The sequence below is a fragment of the Ambystoma mexicanum genome, chromosome 13 (genome assembly GCF_040938575.1).
Source record: "Ambystoma mexicanum isolate Mex_15411 chromosome 13, UKY_AmexF1_1, whole genome shotgun sequence".
NCBI classification, from domain to species: Eukaryota; Metazoa; Chordata; class Amphibia; order Caudata; family Ambystomatidae; genus Ambystoma; species Ambystoma mexicanum.
The window spans coordinates 506,427,901-506,453,865 of record NC_090938.1 but is presented as its reverse complement, the minus strand read 5'-3'; the positions used below and the strand labels follow the sequence as shown (position 1 = coordinate 506,453,865).

Below are 25,965 nucleotides of genomic sequence, written 5' to 3'. Positions count from 1 at the left end.
TGTCTGGCATCTCAAAATCTCAAAGAACAAGTTACTTTCTTTCCTGGTAACGTTCTTTCGATAGGATGGTCCGACGACGTATTCCATATCTTGACAGGTAATGCCCACAGCTGTGCTGCTTCGGAAAATCTTTGGCGTCTGCGTGGATGACCTCGATGCGCCGTCCCCGAGGACCTCTGACGTCACCAAATGTGATAAGTAGAACGCACGATGCCCATAGCCTCAGTTATAGTATTTTCCCAGAACGTGTGCCACCAGTTTTCTGCCAGTCAGACACACAAGGCCTTGCGGAACGCAAGCTGCAATCGCAAAATAAATTCTGCAGCGGGGAAGGCAGGGAGGGAGCGATATGGAATACGTCGGACCATCCCATCGAAAGAAAGTTACCAGGTAAGAAAGTAACTTGTTCTTCGAGGGGATTGGGTCCTCCGACGTATTCCATATCTATGACAGACTCCCAAAGCAGTACCAAGCAAGGAGGTGGGAAAGAATTCAGAACACAAATTTAACATGCCCAATCAAATTGCGGAATAGAGAACTGCCTTGCCAAAGGCCAGATTTTGCCCTCTGATGGAATCAAGGGAATAGTGACGTACAAAAGTATGTACTGAAGCCCAGGTGGCTGCATCACAGATGCGACGAATAGGAACTCCCCTCTGCAGGGCAGTAGATGCAGCCACTCCTCTGGTAGAATGGGCCCGCAAGCCAGCCAGAGGATCCTTACCCGCCAAGCGGTAACACTCGGGGATAGCTAAAATAATCCAACGAGACAAAGTCTGTTTCGTCACAGCTTGTCCCAAACGCTTTCCAGCGTAACCAATGAAAAGTTGATCCTCCACTCTGATCCGGGACATGCGTGAAATATAAAAGCTCAATGCTCTCCGAGGATCAAGCCTATGGAGCCTCTCCTCTTCCTTACCAGGATGTGGAGGATAGAACGCCGAAAGACCAACCTGACTCAAATGAAATTCCGAAACCACCTTCGGAAGAAAAGAAGGACGAACTCCAAGGACAGCCCCGTCCTTATGAAACACAGTGAAGGGTGGCTTAACTGAGAGTGCCTGTAACTCACTCTGCGAGCGGAAGTAACCGCAACCAAAAACAGTTGGAGTTAACAGCCTCAAAGGGCAAGAATGTAAAGGCTCAAACGGAGCACCCATAAGAAACTTAAGAACAAGGTTCAAATTCCAACCTGGCACCAAAAAAGGTGACGGAGGGAACTCATTAGTGAGACCTTTCAAAAACTGCGAAATTAAAGGAATCTTAAAATAGGAACATTCTTCAGACGAGCGCTTAAATATGGACAGCGCCGCCAGGTAACCTTTAATGGTCCCCACTCCAAGCCCCTGTGGGCCAAAGAAAGCAAAAAAGACAGAACCATGGGAATGTCACATTCAAAAGGATCCACATTCTGAACTCTGCACCAGTCGCAGAACTTTCTCCAACGGCACAGAGACTTTGTTGCCGGCCGCCTGGCCGAAAGCAACACCTCCATCACGTCTTCAGGGAGGTCCCAATCCTTATACCTCAACCTTTCAGATGCCAAGCGTGAAGATTGAGGGATCTGACCTCTGGATGGAGAACCTGACCCCCCCCCCCTTTCCCGTGAGAGCAGATCGTCTCGGTACGGAAGACGTGGAAGACGTGGAGGGCAGATGGACAAGTCTAGAAGGTCCGGGTACCACATCCTCCGGGCCCATGCCGGAGCAATGAGGATCATCCCGGGAACCAAACCTCCGTAGCACTTGCGGGATGATGGGGACTGGAGGAAACGCGTACAGCAGTGGGAATAACCACTCCACCACGAACGCGTCTCCTAAGGCTCCTTTTGGAGGAAGCTCCCGCGAGCAAAACCTTTCGCACTTCCGGTTGACACTGGAGGCGAAGAGATCCACTTGAGGGGTCCCCCAAAGGGCGAAGATCTGCAGGAGAATCTCCTGAGCCAGCTCCCACTCGAGAGAGATCGAGCTGCCTGCTCAGCGTCCGCCGTCTCGTTGTCGTCTCTGGCCAGCTGAACAGCCGAGATCGAAACTTCCTGCTGGATGGCCCAGAATTCAAGCTGCATCGCCTCCCTGCACAGCGGAAGTGACCCTGTCCCCCTCATCCCCCCTTTTTGTTGAGGTAGTGCATGGCCACTGTGTTGTCCGTCAGAATCAGGACACTCTTTCCACACAGTCGGCAGAAAAGCCTTCAGGGCTAGCCTGACGGCCCTCAGCTCCAACAGATTGATATGGAGTCTGGACTCCAACGGAGACCAACGACCGCTAACTGTCAACTCGTTGGCATGAGCTCCCCATCCCGTGAGGGATGCGTCCGTCACGATCATCACCTCCGGCCAGGGCAGCCAAAATGGGGCCCCCACCCCCATTCATCAGATTGCCCTCGACGGCCAACCACAGAAGGCCCCGGGCTACCGAGGGCGGCACCTGAACAGGGTCCGTCAGCCTGCCGGAGGACTGAGACCACTGGAGCTTGAGTGCCCACTGCAAAGATCTCATCCGCAGACAAGCCTCTGGCATCAGAAGAATGCAGGATGCCATGAGGCCGAGGAGTCTCAAGAATCCGGACGCTGGGAGATTCTGGGCAAGCCGAAACTTGTGCACCATCTGCTGAACGTGAAGAGCCCTCACCTGAGGAGGAAAACACTGCCCCAGGGACGTGTCGAGCACAGCGCCGATGTACTGGAGCCGCTGTGTTGGTGTCAAATGGGACTTCTTTAAATTGAGGGAGAAGCCCAGCCTGTGAAGGGAGTGGCAGGTGTCGGACAGATGATCCAGGACTTGCTCGGGAGAGCTCCCCCTGATCAACCAATCGTCCAGGTAGGGGTAGACGTGAATCCCCCTTTCCTGAGATGCGCTGCCACCACCACCGTGAGCTTGGTGAAAACCCTTGGGGCGGAGGTCAATCCGAATGGCAGGACCCGAAACTAAAAGTGCGAGTCGCCAACCACGAACCTCAGGTACTTCTTGTGCTTGGGATGGATCGGCACATGGAAGTAAGCATCCTTGAGGTCGAGAGACACCAACCAGTCCTGAAGTTGAAGGGCCTGGATGACACGAGAAAGTCACCATCTTGAACTTGTCCTTCCTGAGGAGTTTGTTTAAACCGCGCAAGTCCATGATGGGTCTCAATCCCCAGTCTTTCTTTGAAATCAAAAAAGGGGAATACCATCCCTTGTTCCTCTCCGCTACAGGCACCAGTTCTATGGTGCCTTTCTGCAGCAGGGCTTGAATTTCCTGCGCAAGGAGCGGATCCGGACACTTCAAAGAGAGGCTCCCTGGTGGATTGTCGTGAGGCCTCTGCCGAAAAGGAAGACAGTAGCCGTAGGTTATGATCTCCAGAACCCACACATCCGAAGTAATGGCTTACCACTCTACAAGATGCTGCGCCAGCCTTCCCCCAACCGGCAAACCATGGGACCTGGCCTCATGACCGAGTGGTAGCGGCTGCGGCGTTGCCTGAGGGCAAAGAGGCAACTGCCCGAGCGGCCTACGCACCTCAAGTACCTTTGTTTCCACCTCTAGCACTTACGATGGCCTCTTTGACTGCTAGCTCCCCTCGCTTTTCTGAAGGACGAGTAATAGCGAAAGGAACCTCCCCTCCATTGCTGTCCCCTAGGACGAAAAGGCGGAGGTTGGCGAACTGCAGCGCCCAACGACTTCGCTGCAGCTTTGGAGGTCTGCAACCTCTCAAGGCTCTCGTCAGCCTTGCTGCCAAAAAGGTGTTCACCGTCAAAGGGCATGTTGAGGAGCCGGGACTGCACATCAGGAGCGAACCCAGACTTCCGCAACCACCCAAACCCGACTGAACGGCCTCACACATGGCATCCTTGCCATCCTGAACCATAGCAAGGAAACCATCCCGTTCGTCCCCTTCGGGAATATGATCAGCCGCTAATGCAACACAGTTCCACAAAGTGTGTTGCAAACGAGACAAGGCACATATGGAGTTGGCCGCCTGAAGCCCCAAACCCCCCCGAAGAAAACACTTTCTTTGCCCAGCCGTCAAAATGTTGGTCGTCCCTATCCGGAGGGATGGCAGGATACGACGCCTGCTTTGCCAGGGCCGTAGCCACCTGCACAAAACTCTCCGGGGTGGGGTGCCTAGACAAGTAGCAGGGGGTCGCTACTGGCTGGACGGTATTTTCGCGACAAAGACTTCCCCACTGCCGGGAGACTCTCCGGAGCAGTCCAAGCCGCCGCCAACCTTCTCTGCAGAGCCATATGAAAAGGCAAAACCGGGTCAGTGGGTGGACCGAGATCAAGGATGTCCGCGAGATCATCCTGAACGAACTCCCCTGGGGGAGCTGACCAACCCAAGTACTCGGTAACCCGAGACATAAGGCGCCGATGTGAAGAATCGGCATGAGTGCCAGGCTCCGGCTGACAAAACTCCACCTCCGGAGAGGTGTCCAGTCCACTGGCATCATGCAGTGACTGCCTCAGGTCATCAAACTGGCTATGGCCCGAGATAAGCTCATCTGGAACCGGAACCAGGCCGCCATCAGAGCCTTCATCACCCTCTGAAATGTACTCCAGGCGGGGAGAGGAAGACCTCTGTGGACCAAAGCAGTGCCGGACCTTAGCCATAGCCTTTCTAGGGGCAAACCCCGTGCCACGGGGCCCATCCAACACCACTGCCTCGAAAGGCGTAGAGGGCGCCGAACGAGTCGGCGCCAACAGAAAAGGAGTCGAGCGAATCTGCGGCATCAGCTGCAGCACCGCCAGCATCGGCGGTGTCGACAGTCCTCGAAGCTGGAGCTCCGAGCGTGTCTCAACAACCTAGGTGCCGACGACCCCCTCGGAGGCTGAGCCTCGAGAGAAAATCGATGACCTCGGCGCCAACGTCTTCTTTGAAGAAGACACAGGATCACACGGTCTCGAGCACGTCGAGGACCGGGACCTGGCACGGGCATGGTGAGAACGGCTACCCTTGTCCGAGCGGGACCTCTCCCGCGAGCCGTGCCGACCACTCCAGCCCGACGGCGTACGAGCGGTGTCTCTCGACCGGTGCAGACCTACCCCACTCGGAGGCGCGGACGGACTGGTGCCCTGCGATTCCAGAATCGCTAGCATCTGCTTCCTGAAGGAAGCCCATTCCTCTGGTGTCGCTTGCACGGAGGGATAAGCGACCCGCCGACGGGCGGAGTCCTCTGAAGAGAACGGGGAAGGCGACCTATGCCGGCGCTTCCTGGAATGCCTCGAAGAGGCGGAGGAGTGGCGAGACCGACTCCTGGAAGGAGACTCACCGGACTTCCGACGCGGAGCGTCGCCCCTCGAGTCATCTGTCGAAAGCCCCGCAGACCTCCACTTCTGGGGCTTAGACACCCGGAACACCGACAGCTTCTTCTTGCGTTCCCGCAAGGCCTTTGCCGTGAGAGACTGGCAGTCGACAGTCGTCCGTATCGTGGGCCTCCCCGAGGCAGGCGTAGTGCGAGTCCGTAACCGACATCTTGGACCCACAGTCCACGCAGTTCTTGAAGCCCGGACGCGGGGTTGAAGATGAGAAAGACAGGTCTACACAATAAAACGAACCGAGAATCAAAAACAGCAAACTCCGAGTCGAGGCGTACCGAGATTCACGAAGGGAACACGTTCGCGGAAACGGAACTGAGGCTATGGGTGTCGTGCATCCTACTTATCACATCGGGTGACGTCGGCGGAGGTCCTCGGGGACGGCGCATCGACGCAGACGCCAAAGATTTTCTGAAGCAGCACAGCTGTGGACATTACCTGTCATAGATATGGACGTCGGCGGACCCAATCCCCTCGAAGTATGGTTAAAGCTCAACACGTGCCTGCAATTGTCCAAATTATATCCATACACAATATAGCGCCAATTGCAGATTATAAGCAGCAGAGCCAGAAGGCACTCTCAACAATTGAGGTCAAGTAGGTAATCTGCCAAGTTTTACATAATGGCTTTGGCCATACAGGGGCACTCAGTATGTGCTTTTCGGTTTCTAAGCAACACCATTTTTTGCAGGCATGGCAGAATCTTTTGATTCACCTCTTTCCTTGCCGGTGGGATATTACCCAATACTAGCAACCTGTTATTTCAGAGGAGAAGAATGAACCTACAGAGATTTGATGGACATAGGAGATCGCACTGTGCTATCCCAGGGTATATATGATACTGTATGGTCATTTATCCTGTACCGTCAAACATTTTGATCTTTAACTCCTTTTGGAACTCCCAAGATCCAAGAAGTGAGAATATAATGAAAAATGGAAATGTAAACTCAAGCCAACGCTGCTATTGGGATAGCAGCCGCGATAAGATAATGCTTACATTTGATATGCCAATCCCAGGGGCTTTCTACCATTCTATTGTACTATCACCCTTGTATGTTACTCAACTGCGCACCAAGACGTGCGACTCGTGTAGTTCTGACAATATTGTTTACAACGGATTCAAGTGTTCAGAGATGGTATAATCTGCCTTTGACGTTCTCAATGCTGTTGATACTTTTTACTTTTCATACTGTGGTACTTTGATATTTTTGATGCCACTTTTAACCATGAAATTCTTTAAAAATATTACAATCTGTAAATTGTGTATGCAGTTTATTTCTGTTTCTCTCCTTTTATGCGTAAAGTTCTGGACTAAAACACCTTAAAGTATAAAAATAAGTATTCAAAAAAATTTCTGAAACCATGTCGTCAGTGCTTGCGGGAGAAGCTTTATGCTCAGTCCCTGATACAATATCGCAGAAAGGGACTAGTGCACCCCGATTTTTTGCTCTATTCTGGGTAACAGTCAACATCTGTGTTTAAGCAAGAAGCCTTTGGGAAATGCCAGAAAGGCTTTTATATCTTAAGTCAACCACCCGTGTGCACAAGAAAATAAAAAAATAAAAACAGCCCTTCTCGTCAGATAATCCATTAACTTTAAGTTTAGAGATGCCAGCATTTTATTGGAAGGATCACGAGTGGTGAAACACTCAATATAATGGAGTAACATCCTTCTATACGTTAGATGCAATGAATACATGCATTTAAGAGCGGCGACTCTCAAGGATGTCCTATACAAGTTGGGTACATTGACTATATAGAGGACATTAGGACGCTCTGAGATTAAGCTTCCCCGGCTTTAGTTCAATAGGATGGTTGAAGACTGTGTTGCCCCTCAAATTCCATCAATGGTACTGGACAAATGAACAATTTCATGCTGTGCTCGATTCATTGATTATAAGACGGTCAGTATTCCCTTTAGTTATGTCCTCTGAAAATGGGAGTAGTGTTTTTGATTGGCCAATGGGACTAGATTCAGCCATCAGTAAAGAAGAACATTCATTATGTAATTAAAGTTATTTGAAAAATGATAACCAGGTATTATATTCTTGTAAATCCCAAAACTTCTAGAATACGTTTAAATCGATGAGATGTTGCATTTCACATTTCTAGATTAAATTTAATCAGATAAGAGTCTTGCCTACTGGGAGTCTGGTTTGGATTCACACCGAGACTCAGTAGCAAAGGGTAATTAACCCTTTATGCATTGGCCATGCTCAATGGGTCATTCCCTTACTCTTCCTCACATCTCCTGATAGATAGTGAATTTATTACGAGTTAATAGAATCATGAAATACCATTTGTTGATCAGATTCAATAGGAGATTCAATAGGAGAATCTGATAAGGTAGAAATGGGGTGATTTTGTTTTATTTATGGACTAAAAATGAACTTCTAGTGGTTATTTCAAATTTCACGCGAACAGGCAACAAAATTTACAACAGGAGAATTTGCTTGATGTATACTGATGACAAAGGGTGCGACTTCCACCTCCTCCCCCCACCCCCATCACTACCTCCCTTTCCCCAGCAAGAGATTCTCACTCATTGATCAGGTAGTTTAACCTCTTGAATTGGGGCAGCTAGGAGCATTTTATATACATAATGTAGTGAGAAAAGTGAAAATTGACTATTTTAGACAATTTCCTAGCAATCCAACAGTCTCCAAATTGATTTAAGTCAACTGAAAAACAGCTGATACAAGAAAATGACTAAATTAGAAGTGAATAGTGAAGTGAATAGTTCTTACTGAGGATTATAAAACTACAACCCTGTAGCATCAAAGCAATAATAAAGCTAAGAATCACATAAACAGGCAAAGGTTTATACAAAATAAACAGTTAATTAAAAACAAGATTAGGGTGAAATTCAACAGCTTTGTTCCCAATATAACATGCAGATCTTTTTATTCTAAAAAAAAAATCCTTAAGTAGCACTGTTGCATTAAAACTAAAGGAAATGGTTCTAATCAACAGACAATGCTGCTGGGCAGATGTAATCCAAGTGAAAACTTTTACCAACAGCCAGTCAAGTCTGGGTAGTCTCCCCCAGCTTATCCAGACCACCTACCAAATGCCCTAATGTTAACGCTCTTAAGTCTTCAAAAGCTTCAGAAGAAAATCCACATAATACTGGACACTATGGGAAAGTTACGATAGCCTTCCCAGAGTATAAAGCTAGCGTGGGCCTGTTCTAGAACAGCTGTCCTCAGTTTAGGGCCATTTCAGGACACCATTGTAAACCCTAGTGAAATAGCACCAGTTGACAATAGTGTTAACCTTTAGTCTTTTGCATTTGCTCCAGCACAACAGCTCTCCTTTGCACTGGTGGCATGACGCAGTGCTGGGGCGCCAGGAAAAACCTCTGTAGACAGGGGCATGGCCTCTATAGTTGGATAGGAAGCAGCCTGGATAAGCCATGGTCATTGGCAAAACAGCTTTTAAATAATTTAACCTAAAGTGGGGGACGAACTAAAATCACCCACCAGCATCACGATCCAGGGTATCAAACTGTAAACATAAGTCCAGGCCCTAGCCCATAGCAATGATGAGCACGGTCATAGGTTGGTAAGCCCCTTTGTGTAGGTTAAGGGCAGTTCGAACTTTAGCTGGACTGGCTACAGCCTGGACAAACAAAAGGCTCAAAAGCAATCTAGTCTAGTTGGGGCAAAATTAATAGTTGACAAATGTATATGTTCCAATAAAATAAAACCGGCCAGTCCTATGGGTCCAGGCGAGTGAGGATTTCCAGACAGAACTATATAGCCCAGACTGCACCAACCATGGCAAGTAGCTGGTAAGGTGGACTTCACGTTGAATATTTGCTATTGGGCTTAAGGAGAGAAACGCGCGCCCACACAGAGCAAATGGAAGACAATCGCACAGAGGATCATTGGGGACACCATTAGATAGGCAACAGGAGGTTCACTGTTCATAGTGCAAGGTTTCTTCTGATGGTCACAAGAGACACCATTAGGCATCTCTGGATGGGGTGAAGACTGCCTGTCTTCTCAATGTAGGCCCCCCTTCTCAAACCATAGCAGCAGCAGAAGCGGCACGGAACTATAGCAGGGTCATACCGCAAGATTTTTTTCAAGCTTCATGCAGGCCCCTATCCATGGCGAAGCAGGGCAGTCAGACCAGTGAATCTTGTGGGCTCTGAATAGATTACTGTAGAGCCAGATTCCAGAACAGTTCTGCCTACCAGTCCAAAGCAGGAAGACCACCTCTTCCTGGTCTCCCCAGTCAATAAGTCCCACCTTCACTACATAGTAGCTGGCTTGGCCAAAACTAGTTGCAGCAATAGTCCACTACCATACCTCTGGTCATCCTTCAACAATGGCAGTTTGGATCTAGTGGTTGACACCTAGAATGGCTCCCAATCCTCCATCTAAAAGAAACCTGGGCTGCACACACCAATAAAGGACCTGCAACATTCAAACATAACGGGGTGTACAATGCTGGATGCCCAGCTCTCCAAGCAGTGACTTCACTCTGGATGAAATTTGTGTTGGGCCAGACAGCCTCTACCTAATTGGACAGATTACACACTGGGACTTTTGCAGGCTTCTTGCAAGAAGACAAAGGTGCATCAATCCTTTATAGTTATTTACTACTGAAGGACGATCGCCAACAAAAGCTACTCAACCAAGAATAGGGCTTTAACAATCAGATGATTTATATAGAGATAAGGGAGGGCCCATGGTGGAGGATACCATGAGCTTTCTAGAGGGAATACACTACAGGTGGCAATAGGCCAATTACAATCTGGGAGAAAAAAAAAATGACATGACTCCTACTTCCACTGAAGGGGGATGCAGAGGCAACCCCAGTGAAGTGAATCACCCATTACAAATAGCAAGGGGCATCATTAAAGGAATGGTTCGGTCAAAATTTTGTATTGCCCCTACGGGTCGGCCATGTGTTTTTAAGCCTAAATCGCTCGATTTTAGAAAAATTTCCTATGGACCTTACCCGAGTTTTCGTCCATTAAACGCACGCGAAAACAGGCACCAGAGAGCTGCCATTTGGTGATAATCCTATCATTTCCCCAATCCCCCTGGCTGACCTGCTTTTGCGGCACTAAAATCATATCCCCCCCCCCCCCGAGCCTGTCATCAGCAGACACGTACCGCCCATTTCACAACGCCAAAGCACGTCTCGTAACATTCGCTGCGCTTCAGCTAATGACGTATTGCCATGGAAATGGCAGGACACCTCTTTCCTCAATAAGTATAAACAGACCGTTTCACAACACACAGCAGATTTCAGATTCCATTCCTCTGTTACTTTGAGTATTCTGTGACTCGTTTCTGTGCTCTGTCAGCTACCTTCGTTGCTTGTAGCCCGTGTGAACAGATACCAGTACCACCGCTATCAATTATTTTAGTTTGTGTAACACACAATGGATACAATAATGCCCTACATGTACGAGCCAGAGTATACCGAGGAGGAACTACTGGAAAGGGAAACACGCAAAAAAGATGGGTCTTCGGACGGCAGTTGGGAGGACGATTCAACAGCTGAAGAGCCTGGACCTAGTCGCATGGACGGTGTTTCCACCTGGTGCACATGCAATCGGTGATGCCAAACGAGGACAATAACTGCTGCTGCTGTGAAAACTCGGGATGAGTGGCCTACATTTCGGAAGGCGAGCCACGACTGCAATGCATCACCGAGCTGCCAGACTTCAGGGCAGCCTGCCTCACACGGTCCGTGTTGAGGATAATGATGGTGCTTATGCACGAACTTCGCGCAACTGTTCGTCCTCGTAATCCGAGTAAGTATACTCTGCTTGTCATGCCACTCCCATGTCATGGTCTTCTACTATATCCAAAATTACATATACATATCATTGTAACGCACAAAAGTCTTTCAATAGTGTGCAGTGTCTAGATTGCATTTGTCCGAGCAGAATGCCATTAGTTACAAGAATCGTCATTGACAACAAACGTTTATTAAAGTTATCTTGGTCATTTAAACACAGTTTGTTTCATTCCTTTTCACAGGTGGTACAGGCTGGTGGCCTATCGTTCCTTTATCTGGTGGCTTCACGGGAGGCTTGGACACCGCGTTCAAAGAGCGATACCCGCCTGTGCCGTTCGTGCCATAAGAGAAACGTTCGAGTGACAGCGGTCAGTACAGGAGATTTTCTCTCGCTGTGCTGCACCTGAACTGTACAATGTGTACAGTTTTGTATTTTTGTGTCATCAAAATAAGCTACAAAATAAAACCACATATTTTAACAAAGGTTGTTTCGATTTTTTTAAATCAATCAAGTGTATCTCCATGCAAGGATGGACGTCAGACACCTGTGCTCGGAATGGGTGAAGTTCAGGTCGCTAAGCTAACATAATATATTAATAATGCATGCACTAAGTCTTTCAGTCGGTTAGGTCTCTATAAAAGAGACATCTATACTATCAATTAACATTGGATTATACAGGCCTTAGGTTAATGGTCTTGACCACTACAATACACTGTTTGAAGTGTGGGTCTGTGCTCACAAGAATCTCCGATATGTGGCATTTGTTATTGATAGGCAACGATATACTGTAATAGGGGTCTAATGTTAGTTGGGGGATCTGCTAGGTGGGCATCATGGCGTGGTCAGTGGTCTGGCAAATGAAAAGAATACCTTGCAGGGACACAGGGTCAGAATGGCAGTAACTTTCTACTGGCGAAGGTGCGTGGGCAAGGACACGTTTGTGGAGACGAACAAGCTATGTGCTTAGTTCAGGCCGGTTCACATGCAGGACCGTGATCTCAGAGAGTGATGCGTTACATTTATTAGCTGTTGCTAATACCTCTGGAGTTTTCCAGTCAGAGTGGGAACGAGGCTGTGGGCCTTGTGCTCTGCGCGCTGTACTATCGCAGTGGGGCCTGGTCACCAAAATGGTGTAAAGGGGGTAGAAAAATGGATGCCCAGTGTCCTGCTCAGTGTTCCCATCTACGCAAATGTCATGCAAAGTTATCACATAAGGGCAAGGGGCGAACCCACTACTGGAGGCACTTGGTACGAGTGGTACGAGTTTCTACTGAGAAGTAAAGGATGAGAGGGGCCTGATGGCCCCTCGCTGGCACAAACTTGCCTGCACGCCAAAAGGCGGTTCGCACCCGGGGATGAGCGCTGGCATGGGGGGCTGTGACGGGCGCAAACGGCCAAGGTGCCAAACAGCATGTACACTTCAAAAGGTATCCCACGACAAGGGGCCATCGCTCACATGGCCTCCTCAGACCCTGTGTCTCCAGGCAGGCCTCCCCAGAGGCAGGCTGCCCCCCTGCAATAAACATAATACCACGACATACACACGTCATTCATTCACAAACACACCCCTGTTTCTAATACTTTATAAACCACTTGATGTCTCATGAGAACATCTTTGTGCTTTGCAAGTCAACTCCTGAACCTTCTACCTGAGAAGCACTGAGATCTATGCTAATCTGCTCGTCGGCATGCTGTCTGTGACCGCTTCGAGCAAACTAGTCAGTGTGCTACCTGTGGCCATATACATGTTCTCCTGCAACATACTGCACGGCCTGCTGAATCCAAGTGTTTGTTGGTCAAGGTAAGGCCATGTATCCTATATTTCGGTCATTTTTACATTTCAATCTATTTGCTATTACAGTACCCAATAGAGCTATTATGGTCATTGGTCTCATTGCTATGGACTTGAGTTTCAATTGTTATGCTATCAATAGATCTAGTTATTTTCATCTGCGTCAATTGTCATCGAATTGCACCCTTCAGGGGTTCAGTCTATAATGTAAGCATGGTTCCTTTTCGTGCAAGACAGAACATCCAAGGGACGAGTCACATGTTCAGAGTTTAGTCACATAATTTAAAAAATTTCTGTAACTTATGCAAATACTAAGCCGCACATTATGAACTGGTATAGTTCCGGCGACCAAAACAAACCTTGCATTGAGCATGGTATGGTTCATTTACTTATGACATTTTTATTCATCAAGGTTTTATAATCTTGATATTTACTTTTCAGAATTTTCAACAATGCCTGCCTTTTCGATTAGCGGTTGCCCTTCGAAGACCCATGCTAAATCTGAAGGCACTACAATGCATGTATTCCCAAAAACTGTTGATTGAATAAGAGAATGGGTCAGACATTGCGGATATCCACTGGATGAGTTGGAAAGTAGAGTCCCACAAGTCTTTGAGGACAAGAGGGGTGATAGATACCGCATCTACAGCCGGCACTTGCCCTCGAACATGTACACCACATCTTGGGTAACAAAGAAGAATAAACTGCGATCGACACGAAAATTGCTCGCAAACGCTATTCCCACTCTATTCGTCCACAATCCGCCACTGGTGAGTGAAGTGTCCGTTTTTAGCTTTAGGCCTTGCGGTAGTGTGTAGGTAGCCGAATGGATTCATTGATATTTTAGGTGTTTCCAATTTGTAGTACTTTCGACATTGATATGAGTGTATAGCTTTTTGAATAATGACATTTATCAATATATTATTTTTAGATTTCATAACCCACAAACAAAATCTATATATGGGCACAGGGAACTGTGCTATATTGCGCATTACCCAAGTATTCTGTCTCCTTACATGGCAATTTTAAATATTGGCATTATCAAACAATTTACCTTTACAACTTCTTGACTATCCCTTGAATCTGAAGCAAGAACATTCTACTTCCGTCACGTGCTCGCAGTTATCAACCACTTCTAGCGCGTATCAGGTAATCATACTTGGCTATTCCGCTACAGACTTGTTTTATGCATGTCAAGTAATAGTTTGTATGTATTGTGTGATTATTTTACCAATTGGTTAGTGCTTTCCAATTCATATACACCTTAGTTGGCGTCCCCTGGTGTTTGTTTTCAGTTATAATTAGTGTTAAGCATACTAATGCAAGTACTGTCTTTCAGGGAGATGCTGAAGCGTCCACCACATTGACAACAGCCCTAGATATTCTTCAGCAGCATGATGTATGGATACTCCATCGAGCGGGATCATATAACGTGATTCCATTTGCTATACTTTCTTCCCTATTAACGCAAGTACTGTGTTTCAGGGAGATGGAGCTTCCACTACAATCACAAGCTCCCATTTAGATGATGCAGATGTAAAGAAATCGGAGAAATATTCGATTAAATCTGATCATTTTTAAATATTCCTTGATTCTTTTAGACAATGCAACATTTGTGGTTCTCTTTATATGTACCTTTGCCGTCGACCCCAAGTGTGTGTTATGTTTACGATATTGAAAACCATACTAACGCAAGTACTGTGTTTCAGGGAGTTGCTGATGCCTCCTCTTCAATACAATCATTCGTGGCAGTCCATGCAGAGCCAGAGGTATGGATACTGACAGCTCCATCGAACTAGGTCATCAGAGCTCGAATACTTATCGTTTGATTGTTCCACACAATGTTTAAATCGTGTTTGGCTATTGAGATGTACGTGTGTTCGTCCTCACGTGCGTTCTATGCTAACAATATTTTGATACACAGTATTGAAAATACTATGTTTCAGGAAGTGTATGGAGCCTCATTCCGTGCTGTCTATGCGGATACAGAAAATATAGTCGTTGCAGCGCAAGAGGAAGGGGAGACATGCGGATACGTATCGGAGCAACAGCGTGCAGATGTTGAAGTTCGAGTCAAAAAAGTTGCAAAGAAAAGAAACAAAAATAAGGTTAGTTACAAACAGTTCATAACTTTAGAATTGTTATTGTGCTGGGGACTATTTTATGTTTTTTTAAAGTCAATTGTACTATACTTTATCTTGTGTTTAAACTGAACATCCCTTTTCCAATCTGTCCTCTAGTTACCCGTGGGTCTACGAAAAATAAACACAGACAATGAAGCGAATGAGAGATGTTGCTTGCCAGACCATTTACACTATGGAGGAACTATTAATTCAGACGTGGCGTGTTGAGACTCGGGATGCTCATGTCCAATGTTCAGAAAATGAAATTAATGTGTCCGGCGAATCTGGCAAAGTTGTATTGGACCATTGCTACAGTACGACTGCACAACCGCAACATGATACTGAATGTATTGAAGATGGCTCTGAAGTAGTCGCAGATCAATTTACACAATCTACACCCGCCAAAAAATTGCCACCAAAAAAGCTGTTGACATTGTGTTCTCCCATCAATGTTGAAGTAACAGATGTTGAAGTGACAGAATGAACCAGCAGCAGCATTCACCGACGCATCAGAACTTGATAGCGATATTTCTTTCAAATGTGGTGGTATGTCCTCAACGTCACAGGCCGAAACAACTTTGACGCAGGATGACAGTCTAATGAAAGACGACAAATATAGTATTCGACAGTTGTTTGATAGATATTATAAGTATGCTGAGAAGCCATTGATTCATGTGACTCGTCAAAAACAAGGCAGTAAGTCACAATACATGCCGCCTGTAGATTACATCATACGTTCTCATGGTCTGCACAACCGATGCTGGGGAAACTGCCAGCAGGCAATCTACTGTGTGCAGCTGCCTCACTTTTTAGTGGCTCCAGTTTTAGAAAGTTAGTCTTTCTTTCAGTTTGTGGGACTCCATTACATTTCAAAAACACAGTACTACAAATACCAACATGATTATCTGTTTCCGGCCATTAGTGATGCTTGGAAAATTGAACAATGGTCTCTAGGAAGTACATTCGAAGGCAAACGATTCAGGCTAGCTAGCGATGAACAGTGCGACATCCCTGGATTTTCCTGCCAAGTACTGCACCTACCACTTTCAGGACATGGATAGTAAGAAAATTGTGAGTTCGGTGGTCGTGCAGGTAACACAATGTACATCCTCAGTGGCCATGGAGAAACTAGGATTTATAAAATCAGTGGAATATCTGCAATCGAGTGGGATGCACATCGACCTCATAGCCACGGACAGACCCGTTTCAATTGCCAAGACAAAGAGCAGTTCCCACATATTAAACATCAATTTGACGTATGGCATCTTGCTAAATCAATAAGAAAATCTCGGCTGCAGGGGAAAAAAAAAAAGGTTTGGAAAGTATTTCAGAGTGGTCCCAGTCTATCAGCAACCATCTTTGGTGGAGCTCAAAAACTTGTGAAGGGTCAGTGGAAATACTACTTGAAAAATGGCGGTCACTGATGCACCACTGTACCAACGTGCACCGCTGGTCAGAAAACCTACATTTCTGACCAATGTGAACATGGCCCTTTATCCCCAGTGGAGGCACGGAAGAAGAAGTGGTTGAATCCATCTTCACCGACACACAAAGCCATTGAGAAGATTGTTTGATAAAACTCTATCAAGAGATTTGAGGGGACTGACAGAATTCTGTCACACAGGAGGTTTGGAGGGGTTCCACAATATGTACCTAAAGTACAGGCCAAAGCGGTTGCATTTCAGCATACAGGGCACGAGACATAGGACTCTACTTGCCGTCTTGGCCCATAACGAGAATCTCGGCCGTGAACAATCTAGGACTAAGGGTAATGTAAGGATGCCTCGCTACACTAAGGCCTTTTCATAAAGAAGTAAGCAATGGGTGATCAAACCAGTCTATGAGGAAATGGAGTTCGACTTTGTCAAAAGCCCTATTGTTGCTGTATTAGAGATATTATATGGCTAAGCACAGATATGGAATTTTGAATGTTTCTGTGCAGAGCACTGATCCATTGCCACCCAACATTGCTACTGTGCCATGTCCACCCAAAGGAGAGCTGGTTGTGAAGTACAAATCCCGGTTTAAATAATTGTAATATGATTGTCTTTTTGAAAATAAATGTTATTGTACAGTGTGCATACAAAGTACGCTAACACCTACCTTCACCATCCTGGGTGTCGAACTACCTGTGTGTCATCTTTGAATTCTCCCTCTATTCACCTCATATTGCTGACCTTGTCTATATGTCTATGTATACATTTTTGTTGATGCAACTATCTTTTTGCAATCTCTTATAAATGCTGGGCGCTATTAACCGAGGGGAGGCTTGCGTATTGCAAATAAAACAATAAATCTCACTTTCAACTCAAATCCTCTGGTACTTTATACTTTCCCTGACCTTCCCCAAAAAATTAAAAGTCTCAATAGTTATGGTTCTTTGGTGCTTCAAAGCTCGCAGACAACGAGGACAAAATTGGGGGCCTTAGAACGCGCCAAGCGAGCCATTGCAGATGGGAGAAAAGCCAGTTCGCATTTGCACATTGAGGCGCACTACATGGATGGATTCGAAACTTCAAGTTCTCACAGATGGCTTTACTACAGGATGTTGCAAAGAAAGAATGTATGCTCATTTCTAGTGAAGGTCAGCGGCTTTGATTTTCAGCTCACGCCTTGAAGAGGCCCACAACTCGCACTGGCAGTATAAGGTTCAATTGTTTTTTGACCTTGAGAGACAGGGACCATGCCGAAAGAACTTCATTTGAAGGGGGGGGGTGGGGAGTGCAATAACTTAAGACGATAAGGCAGAAAATTCTTACACTAGACGGAGTTTCATGTTAGTTCAGTATACGAAAAATCGTCAAGAGCACAGTGGGATTTACGGACTGCATTACGCAGAGACACAATGGAAATTGCAAATATAATGTAAGTAACTCTTTAGACGCTTTTATACTGGAATGATGATTTAAAGAATGGATGAATGAATGAAGAGCTTTGAAAACGTTTGTGGGATCGTCCGTGTAGCGGGCACATGGGCATGCAGGTCCACATTCCACACGCATGTAGACAAAAAGTCGTTTCTCATTGTGTACCAACCTCGATTTATTTCATTAGTTTTCGCATTGATTTTAGAGCCGAACATACTCCATTGCACTATCCTTGAAAGCAAATAGTTTCAGCTCGGCCGTAATAAATAAAATGAATAATATTAATAAAGATCGCCTGGCGAGACTAATCATAAATTTTATGTTTTCAAAACAGGTATATACTTCCCTTTTGCCACTGCCACCAGTTTCAGACACCGGCAAGCGGTTTCTTCAGCCGCCAGCTGAAGCTTAATGTAAACAACTGCACCATTCTGATGATCTTATGGGACGATCGCCAAGGGCCCATATGCCCTTATGCGGTACTAACGGCTAGAAGCAACATATCAACCTTTACGCTGGCCTAGTGCCTACTTGATGGAACATCCTTGCGGTTCAACGTGCGACAAAAGTGCTTCTTTGAACGAAAACCAACACCCTGTGTACCATAAAGGAACAGCGCGTGACTCACGATAAAATTACGGATAGAGATAAAAGAAAATAAATGACCTCGGCGTTCATTTGGCAATTGCTGAATATTCTATAAACATTTAATGTCAAATAAATGTACTTTACCAAATTTACCGTGTTGCTGTTTGAGTTTAAATTACAGTTTCATATTCCGAATTGTGGCGCGCTGTGAGCTGATCTGTGTTGGTTTCCGGGTTCTGTGTGAAGTCGCGTAGAAGACGACTGGGCGCGTTTGCCTACGCAGCACAGTAACGTCACAGAGAGGCGGGGAATATAAATGTTTTGATAAGGTCAGGCTCAGGGGCGGGGGAGATGATTTAGTGCCGCAAAAGCAGGTCAGCCAGGGCGATGCAGCAAGTGATAGGATTATCACAAAATGGCGGCTCCCTAGTGCCTGTTTTCGCGTACGTTTAATGGACGAAAACTTGGGTAAGATCCATGGGAAATTTTTCTAAAAAGCGAGCGACTTAGGCTTAAAAACACATGGCCGACCCGTAGGGGCAATAAAAAATTGACCGAACCATTCCTTTAAGTACCTGGACATACGACTGCGAATGGAGGGAACGGATTTCCCCAGACCAACCTGGAGCCATTGCTAGTGAGACTAGACTACTTTAAACACTGGGCAAATCTGCCAATTTGGTTGCTGAAACAAACCTATTTTGCAGAGGCTGCTTTACATGTACCAGAACACCCTGGTTAAAATACCCCAACAAATGCATCAAACTAGGACATGCAGCAGGAAGTCGTATTGGGACAGGGAACTCCAAGAATAGCCCTAAAGAGATCTGTCTGAGATGGGGGACCGACTCCCTATTAGAGAATATTACTGGGCAGCACAATTCATGGTAGCAGAGTGGATATTTGGCGATGTGGGATAAGCACACATTAGATTGTAACAGGAGTTGGATCACCAACCCCTCCACCTCCCCCAAATGCAATTGCTGTACAGTAGTCTGCAGGGCAAACATTTGACACAATCTGGACAATGTATAATTATGGTCGTTATTGAGCGCAGACCTAGCTTGCCTTGCTCATGCAACCCAATTCAACCCAAAACTATTACTAACTTTCTAAGGCCCAAAAGAGTAGCATCCTAGGGTAAGGTTCTGTGTAAAATGCAATATTAGATAATAAGTGCAAAGTAAAAAATTATCTTGGCAGAATGCAGACCCTTTAACTGGTGTAAGATTGTATTGAGTTTCCTTTCATTACAATTTGAACAGGGTTTCTTTGTGTTATATTCAAGAAATGAGTTCAAGCCATTACTAGGCCCACCAAACCAACTAAACCCAAGCAGTTATTTTCATGAGCTTCCAGCGATTAAGTTTTCCATTTAGGAGTGTAGGATTAGCTTAATGGGACACCAAGCACAACAATGATTGCTAGCTCACCGTAAGGAAGCCATCGAGCTCCAGTAACTTCTTTGGAAAAAAGCTTGCAACAAGCTCTTCAGCCTAAAGGGGAAATAAAATCACAATTGTGAAACCAGACAACATAGCAAAAGGACAAATACAAATATTAACATCATGAATTAAGATACAGTACCTATGATGTAACCAATGAGGGACCTTGTACCAAATCAGAAAGGTACTCTGGGTAAAGCTAATATGGTAGAAATAACCCTGGTGACAACCTTGGCAGCGAGTATCAAAAAAGGTAGACCATATGCAAATCTTATTTTTTATTATCCGTGCCCTTAAAACCAATGTCTTTGCTTGTCAAACAAAAAAGTAAACCATTGCCCTTGTCCTTGCTCCCTCCACAATTGGGTGAAATCCCTCCATGCGCCAGCCACCCTCCTCACTCATGCACCACCAACTGACACCTCAAGGCCCCTTTAAAGAGCTTGAATCTCGTCATCACCTCAGCTATGAAAAGCAACTAGGAAGTTGGTCTTCCAAGTTAAGACCAAAGTAGCAAAACACCAACTGTTCAAAAGGCTTCTACATAGTAGCTGCCAACACTGTGGCCCTGGTCAGATGAAAAAAAGACAGAAAAGTGGCTTCTCACTAGCTTGTTTAAGGAGACCACCTCTTCAGGAGAGTTAAGGTAAGCCTCACTAGCTGAAGGATTGAGTTTGCAGGAATGGATTGAACAGCCCTTACCTGCCAAGTAAGGTATACCAAAGAGGATATTACCCAGGTAAGCCCTAATGAGTTAACATTCCCTGAAAGGGAAACAGCAACTTGAGCCATTTGCTCAAGTACTGCCTTATTATAGAAGTGTAAATGTTTGCTTCAGAAGTTCCTAGGTTACTATAAGCTAGTTATTCAAGAACCGGCCACAAGTTCAGTAACAAAAAGGTGGAGAAGTGGGGGCAGGGGGCACTGCTTCCATCCCGCTTGCTGCACTAGATGGTCCAAAGACGTGTAGAAATTAAACATGCCCTTCGAAAGAAGTTCTGAGAACCATGGTCGACTGACCCAATAAGATGCTACCAGAATCAGACTGTAGTCATGACCTCCCATGAAGTTACGTATGGTTTCGAGAGAGGATATGGGGTAAATGTAAAAATGACAAGTTGCAAGATACTAACCGGGCGCAAAATAAAGCCACTATTCCTCAAGTCTCCACATGCCTACAGCAAACTATTCCTTACTCAGAAAGAGTAGGTCTAACGTACAGTGCAAATATTGAGGGCCAAGACTGGGAGGGCAAAAGGGGGTGGGGTGCAGGGGTGGGAATTGTAATGGGTTATAAACACACTTAATACCCAGAGGTTTCTAAGCACAGACCCAGGGATCAAACATGTTGCTTCGTCTTACATCCAAGGAGAGCACGTTGCCCCTGACCCATCCTCCCGAGAATGCTTCGGCGGGACTTTCCCCAGACAATCTTGACTGAAAGTGCCTCCCAAGAAATGGTGCCAAATGCCTTGCCAGCCAGTTGCCCTGTCGTGAAGCATGTGCCCACTAGACTGTTGCAAACCAGTCCCTCATTGTGAAACCTACAGAAATTAAAATTACCAAACGGTTAATGTGAGGAGCAAGAATGAGTAGACTAGACTTCTCCATGTTCATTGAACCCCCCCCCCCCTGCACCTCCCTGCCTCAAATAAGGAGCTACCACGACAGCCCACATTTATGCTGAAAGGATGAGATTTGTATTGATAGCATCCAATTAAGCATCCTGAAGATTCACTGGTGGTCTACCAATCCTCTATACTTTGAGCCTTTAGCATCTGAGCTAGGGTAATCATGCCAACTGTTTCCAAAAAGAGAGAAGGAACAAGTTACTTACCTGTAACTGTTGTTCTCCAGCATGGGTCTGGCATGGATTCACATGCTCATGAATATTCCCGTCAGGCTGGGAATCCTCGGTAAAGAAAAAAATCAGTATCAGTTTCGTTTCTGATCTGTCTTTCGTAGTAGTAACCAATCACTGATCTCTGCGTCATACTGACCACAGCCAATGACTGCCCTCTACCTAAGCCCTGCCTCTGGCCGCCATCTTCAGATTTGGTAGCACGTGAAGAGGCAGTATGACCAAGTGAAGAGCCGCAGAGGGGTAGGCGGGAGGGTTCGCATGTGAATCCATGCCAGACCCATGCTGGAGAACAGTTACAGGTTAGTAACTTGTTCCTTCTCCAGCATGGGGTCTGGCATGGATTCACATGCTCATGAATATAAGAATAAATAGCAGTACACACATGCAACCACAGGAGGTGGCAAAAGGCTCAACATTAAGCAATACAAACAACTCAACATTAAGCATCTCTTACCTCCTCATCAGGCTCACCTTAGGCGAACAGGTTGCGCAGCACTGCTTGGCCGACCCTGGACTCCTCCCTGGAATCCCGATCGACGCAGTAGAATCTCGTGAAGGTGTGCGTCGACCTCCACGTAGCAGCCCTGCAGATGTCCAGCAGGGGCACACCAGATAAGAACGCCGTAGTAGCAGCGATCGCTCTGGTCGAATGGGCTCTGACGGCCTGGCAGCGGTCGGTTAGCCAACCGGTGGCAGTGCATGATGCAGCCGGAGAGCCATCTGGAAATAGAAGACTTCAAGAGAGCCTTCCCTTGATTCACAGGTCCAAAGATCACGAACAGCTGTGATGTCCTCCGGATGGAAGTCCGACGGCACCTTGGGCATAAAGGAGGGGTGCGTCCTAAGCACCACCCTCGAGGCATGGAAAGTCAAGTACGGTGCTTTGCAGGATAGGGCCTGGATCTCTCCCACTCGTCGTGCGGAGGTAATGGCCACCAGGAAGGCAGTCTTCCACGACACAAACTTCATCGGTGCGATTGCATCAGCTCGAATGGAGGCCCCATGAGCCTGGTCAGCACCACGTTAAGTTCCCATGCCGGGGCCTTCACCGGCGGGAACGACCGGAACAGTCCTTTCATAAACTCTTACCAGTCGATGGGACCACAGGGACGTCCGTCCTGTGATTCTGGTATATCTGGAGATTCCCGCCAGATGAATCTTAATGAGGCATGGGCTAGCCCAGCCTTTGCCAGCGATAGCAGGTACGGCAGCACTTGAGGAGCCATAATCCGTAGGGGGGTTGATCTTCTGTGCTCGGCACCAGATAGAGAACCTCTTCCACTTATGACCGTAGCATTCGAGAGTCGAGGACGCCCTGGCCTTTGCAAGAACCTCTCTGCAATCGGCCGGTATATCGTAGCCTCCAAACTCTAGCGCTGCAGGAGCCAAGCCTGCAGGTTCAGCGACGCCGGGTCATGGTGGAAGATGGCGCCACCTTCTCTGGAGAGAAGGTCCGCGTCCGCCGACAGCTTGATGGGAGGGGACGTTGACAAGTCCAGAAGGTCCGGGAACCAGATCTGCCTCGGCCACGCCGGTGCGACGAGGATCATCCTGCACCGGGACCTCTTATGAGTCGAAGCAGCAACGGAGGGAACGCATACAGGTATAGGCCGTCCCAGGGGAACGAGAACGCATCGCCCATGCTTCTCCGCTGGGGAAACCTGCTGGCGAACTTCTGGCACTTCGAGTTTGTCGCTGTTGCGAACAGGTCAATTTGGGGTTTGCCCCATCGTCGGAAGAGTTGATCCACCTGATCCTGGCGCAGTTCACTGTGACACGCGCACAGCTCCCTGCTGAGCGAGTCGGCGATGGTGTTGCTTTCTCCTGCCAGGTGGAAGGGAACCAGGAACATCCCCTGGGCGACCGCCCAGTGCCACAGATCCTGTGCCTCCTTGGATAGGGCTGGGGATCTGGTGCCTCCCTGCTTCCGTATATAAAACATTGTCGTGGTGTTGTCTGTGAAGATCCGCACCACCTTGCCCTTGAGCGACGGGAGGAACGATTAGAGAGCCCAGAACACGGCTCAGAGTTCCAGGACGTTGATGTGTAGGAGCCTCTCCTCCGGGAGCCAGAGGCCTCTTGCGTGGAGATCTCCGGTGTGGGAGCCCCAACCTTCCAGGGAGGCGTCCGTCGTCACCGTCTCCTGGTACGCCGGCGTCTGAAAGTCCTTGCCCGCCGTGAGGTGCGCTCGAGCGCCCCACCACTGAATTGCCCGCCGGAACACCTCGTTGAGGGGGACCCTGTCTTTGAAGGTGCCCGTCGCCTGCATCCAACGGGCGTCGAGAAATTCTTCAAGAGGGCGCATCCGTAGTGTGCAGAGGCGCACCAAGTAGATGCAGGACATCATCCCCAGGAGGGACTTGATGGACCTCACCCTGGCCACGTCCGTGGCTAGCAGGCGCTGCACTTTGCCTAGAATGGTCTTCGTCCGTTCTTCCGACGGGGCCGCCAGGCGCCTCACTGTATCGAGCTTCGCTCCCAGAAACAGGGCCACCTGCGACGGCACCAGGTGGGACTTTGGGTAGTTTATGGCGAATCCCAGGTCTGTGAGTAGCTGGCCCTGGGGGCCGACTTCAATCCGAACGGCAGTGCTCTGAATTGGTAGTGGCGTCCCTGGACGACAAACCTGAGGAACTTCGGTGACTTGAGGATGGGAACGTGGAAGTATGCATCCTCCAGGTCCAACGACGATAGAAAGTCGCCTTCCTCCACTGTCCCAGTACGTGCTGGAGAGTGACCATTCTGAAGTTTTGTGATCTGATGTATGTGTTCAAACGACGAAGGTCCAGGATGGGGCGCCAGCTGCCCGTCTTCTTCCTGACGAGGAAGTACCTTGAGTACACCCCGGAGCCCCTGAGCCCCTTCGGGACAAGCTCGATGGTGCCTTTCCTGAGCATCGCCCGTACTTCCAACAGCAGTTGCGGGACGTGATTTTCCTTCCTGGTCACAGGTGGAACGTGAGGGCACTTCTTCAGGAATTCGATAGAGTGTCCTCTTGCCAGGGTATCCAGCACCCAACGGTCGGTGGAGATGGACTTCCACACGCCGACAAAATTCGTCAGCCGGCCTCCCACCAGGGTGCTTCGGTGGGGGCCCGAGACCACGGCCGGTTCAGTCCTGCTTGGAGGTGGTGGCCTTGCCGCCCTGGCCACCTTGCCGACAGCGGCAAGGCGCTCCCTGCTTGCCGTGACCCCTGTAGGCCTCCTGAGACGAGGAGCGTGCCGCCTGGCGGTAGGACGACGAGCCATCGCTGGATCCCTTGGAGGCACCCTGTCTGCCTCCGGAGCTCCGAAAGGGCCGTCGTTGCTGAAGGGATCCTAGGGTGCGGGCCGTGTCCGTTTTTATGGCTTGGAGGGATTCGTCCACAGCCTTCCCGAGCAAGTTGCTGCCATCGAACGGCATGTCCAACACCCTGGTCTGGACGTCCTGACGGAAGTCGGTCGCCCGGAGCCAACCCCGTCGTCGTAGGCAAACACTGTTGCCCAGCTGGCGGAACCCGGTATCGGCAATATCGGTTGCCACCGTTATGGCGTGGTCCGATGCCACCTCGCCCTCTTGTAGTATTTCCAGGGCCTCTGACCTCTTGTCGTCCGGCAGGAGGTCCAATATGGGGGCCAGCTCAAACCAGAGCTCCCCGTCGTAACGGGCCACGATCGCCAGGGCGTTGGCCGCTTTGATCGTCGTCGCCGACGAAATGACCCGCCGCCCCATGGCGTCCTTCTTTCCCTCGCCGTCCGGCGGGGAATTAGTCGTCGAGGCTCCTGACCCCGCCGCTTTCTTCTTCGCCGCCGCCGAGACGACAGAGTCTGGCGTTGGCTGGGCCCTGAGGCACAGGGGAGCGGTTTCGGGGACCCGGTACTTCTTCTCGTACTGTTTGGCTAGTGCCGTGGAGGGGTTTTTGAGAACGGACAGGCCCTCCTCCCAGATGTCATCGATTAGAGGCACCGCGATGACAGTCTTCCTCTTGGCCTCCCGGCGCTGATAGAGGAAACCTTCCTTTTTCTGCTCCTCCGGGCAGAGCTGGAACAATTCGGACGCCCTGGCGATCATGGCGTGGAATGAGCCAATCTCGTCGGGCGGCGAGGCCCGTGCAACGGGAGACGGGAGACCCGTTTCGTCGCCCTCAGAACCCGTCATCGAGCCCAACGCACCGTCATCTCCCGACTCGTGGGAGGATGAGGAGGGAACTGTAGGCCTTACGGGGGCGAGCGGAGGAGAGGGTTGGTCC

The 25,965-nt window shown here is 48.2% G+C and overlaps 1 protein-coding gene across 2 annotated transcripts in view; it reads right to left on the bottom strand.

The window, feature by feature from the left end:
• The window catches only part of PSME3 (proteasome activator subunit 3), a 538,782-nt gene that overhangs the window by 439,507 nt on the left and 73,310 nt on the right, over nt 1–25,965 (bottom strand). For both annotated transcript variants that reach the window (XM_069634175.1, XM_069634174.1), the window contains exon 3: nt 19,862–19,924. In XM_069634175.1, the coding sequence (XP_069490276.1) occupies nt 19,862–19,924 (63 nt within the window). The remainder of the gene's footprint in view (nt 1–19,861; nt 19,925–25,965) is intronic.